General features: G+C 32.9%; 2 protein-coding genes across 2 annotated transcripts; both read right to left on the bottom strand.

Annotated features, from left to right (window-relative positions):
* Window positions 1-204: 204 nt before the first annotated feature.
* LOC148170715 (matrix metalloproteinase-18-like) lies at window positions 205-1,026 on the bottom strand. The gene is made up of 2 exons (XM_088042246.1): window positions 834-1,026; window positions 205-674 (listed from the first exon to the last, which is right to left on the bottom strand). The coding sequence occupies exons 1-2, from the start codon at window positions 1,024-1,026 to the stop codon at window positions 205-207; spliced, it is 663 nt and encodes a 220-aa protein (XP_087898372.1).
* A 1,003-nt stretch (window positions 1,027-2,029) lies between these two features.
* On the bottom strand, window positions 2,030-2,983 carry LOC148170714 (matrix metalloproteinase-19-like). The gene is made up of 5 exons (XM_088042245.1): window positions 2,947-2,983; window positions 2,287-2,857; window positions 2,200-2,209; window positions 2,123-2,149; window positions 2,030-2,080 (listed from the first exon to the last, which is right to left on the bottom strand). Exons 1-5 carry the CDS (start codon window positions 2,981-2,983, stop codon window positions 2,030-2,032), a joined length of 696 nt encoding a protein of 231 aa, XP_087898371.1.
* Between the last annotated feature and the right edge of the window lie 10,472 nt (window positions 2,984-13,455).

Here is a 13,455-nt window from a genome sequence, read left to right as displayed (position 1 = left end):
GTCCATTTATACAATAGAAAATTAATTATTTATGATCCTATTACAAGAGCAAAAACATCTCCATGTTTATAAATTCCTTCAATTGATAAAAATTTCCGATCATATCCATAAATATCATATGGTGCATTTGTTTCAGGTGTTAAAGTTTTCATGATTACAGTTACCTATAATTATATCCATAATTTATTAGGTATATCAAAATGATTATAGGCGATTAATTAGTTTTATTATTTGATCGATAAGACCACATTTAAATCCGAAAACTGTCAAGTCAAATTTATCAGATTTAACTAATGTATTCGAAATATCATCAAATTCATAATACATTTTATCTTTAAAGAAATATAAATTTCTATATCTGAATGCTCTGCTTATATTTGGAGGTATTCCAGCAAATAATTCTGAAATAAGGCCATTTTTCTTTGATCTAAACAAACACTCATCAAACTCAATGTACAAGTCTTTATCATAAAATATATATGTTTTTCCAGAATAAGTTCTAAATATTGCATCAATTCTTTTTCCTTTTGGTATTCCTAAATTTTCAATAGGTCGAGCATTATATCCACTTTTAACATTAAAACTTGGAAAATCAATTAAATATAAATTTTCAACAACTATTAAAACATCACCTGAAGGTCTTTGATAAATATGTGAAATTTCTTTAAAATCATCTGGCGAAAAATATAAATAATCTTTAATTAATTTCGGTTCTTTATCATAAGTCATGTCTTTTAAATTGACTAACCAAACATATTTCTTATAAAAAATATACATATGATGATTTGCAATTAAGAATGTATCAATTTCTTTATTAAAATCACATAAATTACCGAATATACCTTCGACATCGGCTTCACCTCTAGGTTGGCCTTCAGGGACGCTTTGCCTTACAGTAGGTTTAACTGTTGTTGTTGTTGGTATTAATTCATATTTTAATCGTTCTGGTCTTCCATATAAATATTGAATTGCCCACATATCGTCGTGAGTTAATTTATCAATATCACCTTTATAATAGGCGTACATAATTGAATTATTATTTGAATGTTCAATACCTAATGTATGCCCGATTTCGTGTAATAATAGTGTATAAAAATTAGTCTGACCGTCAGGTGTATTAGGGGCTATTCTGTATCGAGTCTGTTAAATTTAAAGGGTACGTTAAAATAGTCAGATTTAACGGTGCGGGGTTTAAATAGCTATTCTGTATCATGAAATAAACGTAGTTCGTTAAAATGGAGAATTTTAACGTACGTCTGTTAATTCGATTGTGAACGAGCCCTAGTGGTATGTTTGCGCGTGCGCATTTTGTGATTTTCACTACTATCATCGAGAGAAATGAAACTAATGAGAATGACAAATCGTAAATAATATTAAAAAAAATATTTGAACAATGTATAAACGTAACTGGAAACTTGAAACACATTTTTTGGTCATTTTGGTCCAACATCAATATTTAGGAATGTAGAAAATCCTTGCATATTAAAAGTTTAGGTCAAAGATAATAAAATGCAAATTTATTTATTACCAAAACGTGCAGTTTTTTACTTAGTTTTATTTATTACAAATAGGTAAATTATTTGCGAACATTACTTTGTCGATATCTTTTTGAAACTATTTTAATGAGTGTCTAGAATGCATTTCTGTAATTTTTAGAACATGACCAAGTCGCTATCCATCGTATAGAGCTCTTAAATAAAAATCTAATGTGAAAATGCATTTTACAATACTAATACAACATAATATTACTATTTTAAATTGTTTATTAGAATCAAAGGGTTTTATTTAAATCTATTTAAATAATCGGAACAATTTGAATCATAAATTATTTATTCGACGAAGAAAATGGCTCGCTTTAATTGCTAATTCAAATTAAATTTCATGTTTTATCTGAATATAAAAATTCATTCAATAATAATTAAAGTAACTTCAAATTTCACCTCATACATGTGATTTCTTTGTTATCAAAAATTTATCAAATGCATCAAATTTGATGTAATTGCATTTGAAGAATTCAACAAAATTCATCTTATTTCGTAACATTTATTAAATAACCTCGAAACCAACTGTCAAAGTGAATCTAAAAGCACCCTGTTAAATTTAAAGGATGGCCTCGGCTTGCCTTTAAAATAAGCAGCTTTTTAACGTACTTCGGTTAAAATTTTAACGGACTTCGGTGATACAGAATAGGAATTTCACTTTAAGGGACCTTTATAATTTTAACATACCTTTAAAATTAACAGACTCGATACAGAATAGCCCTTATTGTCTGATTCACCGAAATACCAATTTTCTGATTTATCAAAATGAATACCTAGACATTCATCATTATTTGGAAAGAAGCCATGTGCTAAAACATTACCTTTTCCATCAAAACTGCTAGAACATATTCCTTGTTGACACCGTGAATTATGATTATGTTGAAACAGTGTATTAGAAAATGAAATAAGTATGTCCGGTTTAACGCTATTGTAATTAAACTTTAAATTTGAAACAGATTCCCATTGATCAAAGGCTTTTTGTGCTAATTCTTTCATTTCGTTTGTAGCTAACGAAAAATACCATTTAAGATCTGTTTTATTCCATTTTTGATAATAAACTCTATAAGCTGTTGGATTATCTTTGACGCCACATCTAGGTTTACTGATCAAAGCAAGTGTTTCTTCATTTAATGTTCCATCAGTTGGTAAATTATGGAATTCTTGAAACCTTATTAATGCTTCATTTATATGTGCCAGGGCTCCGCTGGTCAAAGACGTTTCTGTTTCATTATTCAATAATCGCAGATCTGAGTCTGCTTCAGGCGCTGACGCTAAATACCCAAATTGCTCTAAATAACTTGTAATATTAACTTCATCTGAACTTTTTACAGTAGTGAGAAATAAGAAAAAAAAAAATTTCATTTATTAGAGTAAATTTAAATATCTTCAGAAATAATTATATTACAAAAACAATCTTCATAATCTTTAGACTTGAAGATCATATTATCTCTTTGGACACTCTTTGTTTTTTATCAAGAAAATATGAAACAATGTCATATAACTCATATAACTTACTAATTTTTGATGACTCTGAAAATAAGTCGTCTATTCCAGGACCATATAATAGACCCTCCATCGCTTTGGCAGCTTCTAATAACTCGAGCTGATGTTGTCTCCGAGCCATTCTTCCATCTCGGGTGCTCTCACACGCTCTAATATCGGAAATGGTCACGCGCTGCTCATCTACTTTTTCAGCATATGAATGCGCATTAGGTCCAAGTGTGATTCCTATTGCCTTCATATAATATAATAGTGATGCCATTCCTTCATTAAATATGCCAGCAGCTATGTATGCAGCGATTTCCACAGTTGTCGAACCAGCCGGAACAATTTTGGGAGAGATTTTCCAAATTAGTTGATTGTAGCTCTCGTTGTTGTTTTGGTTAAAACCACCTACACATCTTTCTAATAAATTCTTACTGCTGAGATCTGTGAAAATCGGAAATATAGCCACAGCAACATCTTCTGGTAATGGCTGATAATCATGTTCGAAAGTGGATAATTCATCGGAAGCTGCAGCCCTCTGCCAGCTGCACCATGAGTCTGGTCCGTCCGGGCACTTATCGTGTTGAGGTTTTTCGTCAGTTGAACAATAATGATAATATGTGGCCCATATAGCATTATACATTTTTTCAACGGAATCACAATTTCTCCTTATCGCTAAGCCATAATAAACTGTCAACTTATCGATCATCTTTCCAGTAAGTTTGCCTTTTCCACCGAGAGTTTTTTTTTTGTTTTTTTTTTTTTCCTATTTTGTTTTCAACTGTTTCAACATTTTTTTTGACACAATCTCGGAGTCGCGTGCCCATTCGTTTCTGTACGTGTCCAATACATTCTTTTTTCACAACTTTTTGATTACCGTAAGGTCACCGTCTCCGATGTAATTTTTGTACATGACTCCAAATTTTTCCAATGAACGTTGGAACATTTCAACGACTGAATCTACTTCCATTTTGCCAGAAGAACCAGAATGATTTGCAGTGCAAGTATTTTTATGTTCTTCATACCATTCATTGTATTCTTCGGTATTGAGTTTCTTCTTCCAAGTTTCACACAGTTTGCAGTAGGCACTTTTTACAACAATATCAATGATTTTACCAGAATAGTATCCGATCAATGATGTCACACCGTACAAGGAAGTAAACCCTCGTTTTTTCCATGTGCCATCGCCAGATACAGTTAATTCTGTCGAATGTTCATCTCCTTGATGTTCGGAAGTCAAATTTTTTCTTCAGTACAAGCATGTTGAAAAAGTTTTTCGGTGGCTGTTTTTACACTGGAGTGAATATTATTAATTATTAAATCGTAAGTGGACTGTGATATAAACGCCCGCATATCCATTAATCCACAAAATTTTGCTGCACCTTTTAACCCTAATCCGAGGACTCTCATGACAAATAAAAATCGTCGATTTATTTCATAAGAGTGCGCGACAAAAGGACTAGAATTTATGTTACGATCTGCACACTTATCACACAGCAAAACTATTTTAAAACCAAATCCTCGTTCAGAAGCAGTTTGAAACTTCACATTTCCGTCACAGGTCTTACATTTCACATATTCAGAAATTGCTGCAAACACTGTTATAAAATTTAAAATGCGATACTCAACAGACGGATCATGCGGAACTAAGATTTCCTCTTGTTCTTTAAATTTTTTTGCCGAGGCACTGAAACTACTTTCATCCGTTTCGGCTGTTTTTGGATTATAAACATTTTTTCGCTTTTTTGGTCTCGACTTACGTATGTTAAGAGATTTTCTCATTTCTCTAGAAGCCTTCATTTTCAAATTACAAATAAAATTTTAACGAACTCAAAAGTTTACTGCTTGGCTTAGCTGCTTATACGCTTATACTGACTACCACTCTTAAATATTTTTCAGTTTGGGGAGAGCAAAATTAAAATTTACCTTTCGGGTATAAAAACGATAATAACACACTGATGCTTTACCCATCTAAATACATTAGAAGGGAACATTTACCATAGGTAGGTGCGCAAAAGAGACAGCGTTCTAGGTAAGCGCTGCCGCTCCGGCCTTATGCTTCCAACCGCTCTGAAACGCCTTTTAAAATTTGCGTGTAACTTCGAAAATATTCACCGGAACGATATGAAATTTTCTGTGTGTATTCTTAAATATATGTACATTAAGAAAATAAAATAAAAAAAAAAAACACGAATTTTTGAAAATTCTAACTGCATATAACCCCTTAATTTGATCAATCTGTTTTTCTCTCAATTTAATTGTTTTATTAGCTCTTTCTGTTAAATCAAATCTTATATTACAATCTATTCTTTTATCTTTGCAACTTTGGAGTTTTTTTATTTGATTAGGTGATAAATATACTTTATAATCAGTCATTTATTTAATTAAAAACTAAGCGAAGCGTGAGGCAGGCTACTTCATTTCCAAGTAAATCTTTTCATCTATGATATTCATATTTGCAATTCTTTGAGATTCAACTACAGCATATACAGGGTCCGGCAACACTTGTGTCCACCCCCAAAATCGTCTTTAATTTTAAAGATAAAATTTTGAAAATTTGCATACGCTCACAGTTGACAAAGCTCTAGAAGCTGACGTAAAAATTTGTTTTTTATCACTGATAGTTTTGGCGTCGCGACGCCTTAAAAATGTAATTGTTAGGTAATTGTGAGGGTTTGTGATATCAACCCCTAATTTAATTTTTTTTTCAATATAAATATGTTAAAAATATCTGAGTTATTATTTTAGATTCAATGCAAATTGTCTTCAAAATTTGAGGAAAAAATGCTGTTTTATCAAGTTAGTTTCCAATTTTATTATGTCAAAATTGGGAACTACGTTTACACCCCTCTGTCAACATCTTGTGTCACAAATGACATCTATTCTTTGGCTCGCTTTAGATTGTAACAAAAGTCTTACTTGGTGAAATTGTCACTTTGTCGATGTTAATTAACGATTTCTGGTGTCCATAAAGTGCAACATGCCCGTGGTAATCAAAATTAACCTTTATAAAAGTGAGTGAAGTGACTTGTGAAATTTTGGTGTAAACGTAGATTGCCGCTGCACTGTCATAATTTTGAAAACTAACTTGATAAAGCAACGTTTTTTTCGCAAATTTTAAACACAATTTGCATTAGATTTAAAATAAAAACTCAGATATTTGTACCACAGTTATGTTGAAATAAAATTGAATTCGCGTATATTTCCGCAAAAACTCAAAAATCGCTAAAAATTATACTTCTTAGGCGTCGCGACGCCAACCAAACCGTGATAAAAAAACAAATTTTTACGTCAGCTTCTAGAGCTTTGTCAACTATGAGCGTATGCAAATTTTCAAAATTTTATCTTTAAAATTAAAGACGATTTTGGGGGTGGACACAAGTGTTGCCGGACCCTGTATATTGTAATTAATATTTTGATAATCTTTTAATGTCCAATTAACTTCTAGTTCAGACGATTTTGTTTTACTAAACAAATTTTCATCATTTTTTTTTGTTACATCAAAAGCAACAACTAAATATCGGTTACAAAAATCTTTATAGCTAACACACGTACCTTCGTCCAAATCTTTTTTATAATTACATGAAAGGAATGCGGCATACAAACGTTGTAAATCCTTATTATTCACCAGATATTCATAAGTAGGATGTTGCGTACCATTGATTTTAATATTTATTTTTTCTAAATTCATATTATCAAAAATCATCATTGTCTTGGTAAAATTATCATTTCGGTCAGCTCTAGAAAAAACTATAAAAACTCTAGATATTTTATTTTGATTATTTACATCGCGCCAGTTTCCACTTCCAGAAGACCACAAATTATTACTACGGTAACACATCAGCGCATTCCATCCACAAAGAAAGTTAGAATTGCTAACTAATAATGAAGATAATATTTTTTCAGTTTCTAGTGAGGGTTTTGCTATTGGGATCCACAAACTAATATCAGATATTTCATAATCATAATTTCCATCGACTTTAGCATGTAATATATTTTTCACACGATTTTTACGTAATTCAATGCGAATTTTTCCATTCAAAACTTTGTTATAGTCTCGTACAAATCGGAAATTTTTAGATAAAGGAATAAATTTTGCAATAGTTTTTTCATCTTTTGTTAACAACCATCTCTCTAAATATCCTTTATTGAATGCAGAATTATTTGTGATTTTTGAAACAATAGTTTTTATATCAACATCTAAATCTTTAAATTTTTCAGATTTATTTTGCGCATCATATTTATATTGAGATGTATCTGCTGAATCTGCTGTGTCTGGATACCAACATAATTGTGATGCTGAAGTATCAGATACATCTCCTGAAAATTCAATCAGATTTGAAATTAACGTAGCAACACCCACATAATTTGTTTCTTCTATTAATACCTCTTTATAGAATAGCCTCACATAGTCAAAATCATTGATTCCATTGTTTGATATAGTTGCATAATTATTTGGATCGTTTTTAATTTTAGATTTGACAAAAATATAAGCACCTGATAAATGTTTCCATCCACTTATGTTAGTTTCGAGCGTATACTGTTCAAGTTCTTTCACATTGATATTACTTTCTCTTATTTCATTGTAAGTATAACTTTTTGTTGATTCATCAATACGCCATAAATTGTCTACAACGTTTTCCATTTATTTAAATAAAAAGACTACTACTCCGCTGGCCAAAGGCAAAGTCTTTTTAGGAAACCTGTCTTCAGCAGATTTTTAATGATATCCTTTGATTTTTTAGTCAATCGATTCGGTTTGCTCATGAGGCCCTTTTTCATTCCATCACCTCGTAAATGTTCATTCAACGATTTTTCTTTCATTTTGTTTAGAATGGGATTTATAATTTCCTCTTTATATGTAGAAAACGGCGGTGATTTTACGTATGTAGACGCTATATTTTTAAGCCCTGAAGTTACACCTTGAATGATATCCTCTTTATTATTTTTTCAAAAAGGTTTTAGTATATTGCGATATAAGAAGCCTAATGCTGGTATAGCAAATTTTTTCATAGATTGAAAAATATTTCCACCTCTAATATCTCTGTGATATTTATGACCAAACCCATATTCTTTCGGAAATAATTGTTTTCTATGAACGACAAGTACCATTTATTCTACAAGAAAGAATCAGGTAAGACGTCCCCCAAAGACGAAGACAATTACTGAATATCTAGAACAAAATTTAAGCACTCTCCATTAGAATTTATCAATTGATTTAGCTGATTTGTAACAGAAATGCGAATGTGAAATATATAATCCGTACGATTAATTGGTAAATATTTTGGATGCGTTGGTTTGATATTAATTAAAGATCTACGTGAAATATTTGGAGTAAAAGCGTATATAACATCACTTTTAAGATTGTTTTGATAACTAGATGAAATTAAGGAACAGTGAATCAAAATTTGATCAATATCTTTGGTGATATTACCAATTTTTGTTGCATAGTTTATACCTTGTTTATATATTTTTTTATCAAATCCTAAAAGCTCATGAATCTTTCCGTGGGAAAAGTCAATTTCACAATCTATGTCGTCGCGTATAATTAGCTTAAAACGATTAGTTGCATAATTTACATCAAAATAAAACGGGGGTGTTTCAAACGTTCCAAAATATTCTTGAATATAATTATTTAATTCATTTTCATCGTACAGACCGTTTGGTAATTTTAATATTTTCCAATCCTGTTCAACCCCATCTTTTCTAATTTCATTCTGTTTATGATCATCACCAGTTCTGTTTCGATATTTTATTTCATTATTTTTATACTCTTCAGTAATGTTATCCCAACTATACCAGAGACTTGCTGTTTTTAAAGCAATTTCACCTTTTAATCCTGATAAATTAATAGGATTTTCAGAATAACTTATTTCAAAATCATTTTCTTTAGATCTGATGTGTATTAGGCTCATTTATTCAGTTTAAAAAAGCATGCCAAGTGTCGTGAATACCTTTTTGTGATCTGACTTTTTTATAAGTTTCATTTTAAACAATTTATCAAGTATTTCTACGCATTCATTATATACTTCAATTGAATCATTTCCAGCATTTTTTGACGCAATTAATAGATCAAGACGTTCTACCATTTCATTCGGATCTGAAAAAATACTACTTCCTGTTTGCTGTCTTTCATAGAAAGGAATTTTTCGAATATCCTCTAAAGCACATTTATATTTTTTCAACTGTGAATACACATATTGTAAATTATCAATTTTTTCTTGCTCTTGTGATTTCTTTGGGTTTGTAATATGTGCATTTAATGATTTTATCGTTGACCTCTTATTAATGTCGATATTAATGAATCAGTTTGTCTGAAAAAGGATGCGTTAATGGGTGTCATTAACATTCTCTTTTTCATTATGCAGCTCTTTTTGTAATTTTGACATTTTGACATATTTTTCGAAAATTTTGGCCAAAGGCTCGCTATCAGACCTTTTTTTGCAATTTCCGAAAAATATGCCAGGAAAACGGGCTCTATGTAGTTGGTTATATCTTGCTTGGTACACCAGTCACAAAATTCATTGTCTTTTCGTAAACATCCCGACTTTTACTCGGTAATAAACTTGAACATGCATCGTTTGCAAACTTTTTTTTTGTAAACTTTTTCAAAATGGTGACACTTGTTGATAAAATTCGCATGTCATTTTTTTCAATGGTAACTATGTTTTTTTATCATAATGATTTTTCCGTGAAACTCTTGCCCATTTTGTCACCCAAATAAAGGTATTGTGTGGTCAACGATAAAACGTTGTAATAAACTCGTTTGTTAATGGGCGATTAATGATCTCCACTATTAAAGACACTCACTCGCTTCGCTCGTTCGTGTTTTAAACAGTGTCGATCATTAATCGCCTTCATTAACAAACTAGTTTATTAAATAACTATTAATTTAGTTGATATTTCGGGTATCGTTGTATCAATTTTTACATTTCGATTTCTAATGTCTAACGATAATAAATGTGAAGGTTTTTCAAATTTAAATTTTTTTTCAATAACATCAAAATTTAAATCTTTATCCGGATCTAAACTTATTGCGGTATGCACAGAAGGTGATTTCGGTAATGATAATAATTGATCTGATTCGCCTGCGGAGCCGTAGTCTCTTTCAGGGACGCTTACATCATCGCCTTCGGTTTTGCCTTTAGCCTGCGGACCGTTCTTTGATACATTTTCCTCGATTGCTAAAACATTGTTTTTGTCCAAATTCGCTTCGCCCGAATTATGAATGAGCGAGGCTAATTCAGTAATATTATCAAGTTTGTCAGTTATAGGTTTCTGTAGCTTTTTAATTTCTTCCTTTGTTAAATGATCTTTAAATTGCTTTAAAATGGATCCTGTTTTTTATAATTTTACGATTTTTTAAAATAGCGTCAATTATTTCAGCATGCGAAGCACCAGTCATTTATATACAGTGAAAAAAAAAATCCCGGATATTTCGAACCTTGGACTGATCAAAAAGTTTTTTTAGGTTTACAAAGAATTTAATCTTTCACCCCTTTTTATCGATTCATACCAACCAACTTTATTTTTGGAGTTTACGAAGAATTTAATCTTGCGCCAGGGACTCCTCGTTGGTTATTGAATTGTTTTGGACTTTAATGCTTTCTAAATATTGTATGTCTTTGTACATGTTGTCTACTTGCTGTTCAGCTAATCTTATTTTTTCAATTAATTGTCTTGTACGTTTTTTCAGATACTTTATTTTGTTATCTTGTAATTTACTTATTCTTAGTTTTATTCGCATAATTTGAAGATCAATTTCATTATTATCTGAAGATTGATGATTTCTTGAAGAAAGTTTGCAACACGTTCACCAGAAGTAGACGACATTTTATAAATTGAGCTATGAAGGTTTTGATTTTATCTGTTGCAAAATCACTGGCAAACACAAAAATAACGAAATCCTGCTTATAGCGCTATAGTTGTTTACCTTCCTTATCTATCTGTCAATGGTTCTGTAGAGGCCGATAGAGTAAACACGGTTTTTAGTTAGTAATGTTTAATGTCATATAAGTAGGATAATACAAAAAGTAAATCGAAGACCACGTGAACTTATGTTGTTCATCAAGAAGGAACGGTACGACTCATTGTGGCGTGAGTGAAGCGCGTGGTGTCGCTCCAGTCGCTCCCGGGTTTCGGCGCCAACTTCAACACTCCCCCTCGAATGGAGCGTTATTTAGAGAAGAGACACCTAACTCCCTCAGGCATCTCTGGTGCTTTTCCTTTGATAGTCCCTTGGTCAGCACGTCAGCCGGCATTTTTTCTGATTCCAAATGCGTCAACTTGATGGTTTCTTCCTTGAGGACTTCTCTGATAAAATGATGTCTTATGTCGATGTGCTTTGTTCTGGCGTGGTGTACCGAGTTTTTGGACGGAAGTTGAGCTCCTCGGTTGTCGTTGTATATTCTAGTAGGTTGATGAACCGCTAAACCCACTTCTTGCAAGAATTTCCTCAGATAAATAGCTTCGCGTGTGGCCTCAGTTAGGCCCATGTATTCCGCTTCTGTTGAAGATAGGGCTACGGTGCGTTGTTTTCGAGATTCCCATGTTATAGCTGCTCCGGCCAATAAGAAAGCGTAGCCAGTGTATGATCTCCTGTCTACGTGACAGCCTGCCCAATCGGCATCGACATAACCTCTTAGTTCTTCTGTTGTCTTCTTATACCCAATTCCGAAATTGGCTGTTCCTTTTAAGAACCTTAAGACACGTTTTGCTGCGATCCAGTGTGTCTTATTGTAGCACGTGTTAAATTGGCTAAGGTGGCTCACAGCATATGAAATGTCTGGTCTTGTTGCCACTGCAATGTAGTTTAGTGCGCCTATGAGTTCTCTATAAGGCAGGTTCTCAGTATCTGTCGAATCTTCAGAACTCTTTGTTAACTTGGCACTTGTGTCAACAGGCGTAGAAACGGGATTACAATCCATCATGCCAAAACGTTTCAATACTTCATTGATGTAGCCCTTTTGTGACATGGAGTAACCGTCGTCGCCTTTCTTAATTTCTATTCCTAAACAATAGTTTACGTTTCCCAGGTTTTTCAGGTCGAAGTCTTTTCTCAGTTCATGGTGTATAAACTCTAAGTCTTCAGGGTCGTTGTAAGCCACCAAGATGTCGTCCACGTAAATCAACAGAACAATTTTTCCTTTGCGTTCGGTGAAATAAACGCATGGGTCTGCGTTTAAAGCTTTCATCCCCATGCTCTTCAGTTTATCGTCGAAGCGTTTGTTCCAGCAATTTCCGGCCTGTTTCAAACCGTAGAGAGACTTATTCAAATGGCAAACTTTATTCGGCTTCTTAATCTCTTCCAACATCTTCTTCGCCTTAATTATGATGGAAACGTTGGCTCTTCTGGAATCAATTATGTCGCGGAGGGATTCCGCTAACAATTTTGGTTGGTTCATGTAGATTTCTTCTTCTAAAGTGCCATTTAAATATGCTGTTGTGACGTCAAATTGATTTATTTTCAAATTCAGTTCCGTAGAAAGTGCGAGTAACAGTCTAACCGAACTTAGTCGAGCCACAGGTGCAAATGTGTCGTGGTAGTCTATGTCTGGACGTTGTGAAAAACCTCTTGCTACTACTCGTGCTTTTCTTCTTTGTATGGTCCCGTCCGGGTTGTATTTGTTTCTGAGAACCGTTCTACAGTCGATAATTCTTCTATCTTTGGGACGATCGACAATGTTCCAAGTGTCGTTTTCGATCAAACACTTTATTTCATCGGAGATGGCTTCATGCCATTCTTGTGAATCTGGTCCTTCCGTCGCCTCGCGCCAAGAGATTTCACCCATTAAAGCAAAGTTGACTTCGTCTTTTGGTGTTTTTCTTTCGGTTAAAGATGGTTCGTTTACAGATTCTTCCGGTTCTGATTGGGACTCTTCATCTTCGGTAACGCTACTTTCGTTACATGTCGACCTCAAATTGTAGACTTTCTTTGGTCTGCCTCGCTCAGCAGTCTTCAATTTCTTTGGTCTACCGGGCCCCCTTTTTGTTGTTTCTTGTGATGGACCCGGTGCATTTTCGTCTTCGGTTGGATCCGCATCAGTAGCAATTTCTGTTGGATCTGGATCAGGCAACGTTGTGACTGTCTTCGTCGTGGGGTTGAAGATGAATTCTATGACAGCCCAAGCAACATGAACTTGTATAAAAAACGTTTAAAAACACAATTAACCATACGTATCAATACGGTATATTTGTGTGTATAAATATACCGGAAAATGTCCGCCCTACATACCATTATTTTTCGTATATTTTAAACGTTGATTTAACTACATCACTATTCGATTAGAAAACATAGCTCATCTTCATTTTCTATAAGAAGATTATATACGTTAATTCTTGGTATAAATCTGATGTTAATATTTCGTTTCATTTTGATGTTTTATATACATTTAATAGGGATGTTAATTTTAGGTAAATAAAATGCTTT

The sequence above is a fragment of the Gnatocerus cornutus genome, chromosome 7, assembly GCF_029298725.1.
Source record: "Gnatocerus cornutus isolate USDA-ARS CGAHR chromosome 7, icGnaCorn1.1, whole genome shotgun sequence".
Taxonomy (NCBI): Eukaryota; Metazoa; Arthropoda; class Insecta; order Coleoptera; family Tenebrionidae; genus Gnatocerus; species Gnatocerus cornutus.
Note: the sequence above shows the minus strand (reverse complement) of the source record. Positions and strands in the feature narration are given on the sequence as shown.

Bases quoted from the DNA above. Each gene is read 5' to 3' on its own strand.
- LOC148170714 (XM_088042245.1), bottom strand. From the start codon at position 2,983: ATGATCTTCAAGTCTAAAGATTATGAAGATTGTTTTT. The intron at 2,858-2,946 runs GTAATATAATTA...TAAAAAGTTCAG, and splicing joins AGATTATGAAGATTGTTTTT to ATGAAGTTAATATTACAAGT. The intron at 2,081-2,122 runs GCAAGCCGAGGC...GGGTGCTTTTAG, and splicing joins AAAAGCTGCTTATTTTAAAG to ATTCACTTTGACAGTTGGTT.
- LOC148170715 (XM_088042246.1), bottom strand. From the start codon at position 1,026: ATGTACGCCTATTATAAAGGTGATATTGATAAATTAACTCACGACGAT. The intron at 675-833 runs GTAATTTATGTG...ATTTTTCGCCAG, and splicing joins CGATGTCGAAGGTATATTCG to ATGATTTTAAAGAAATTTCA.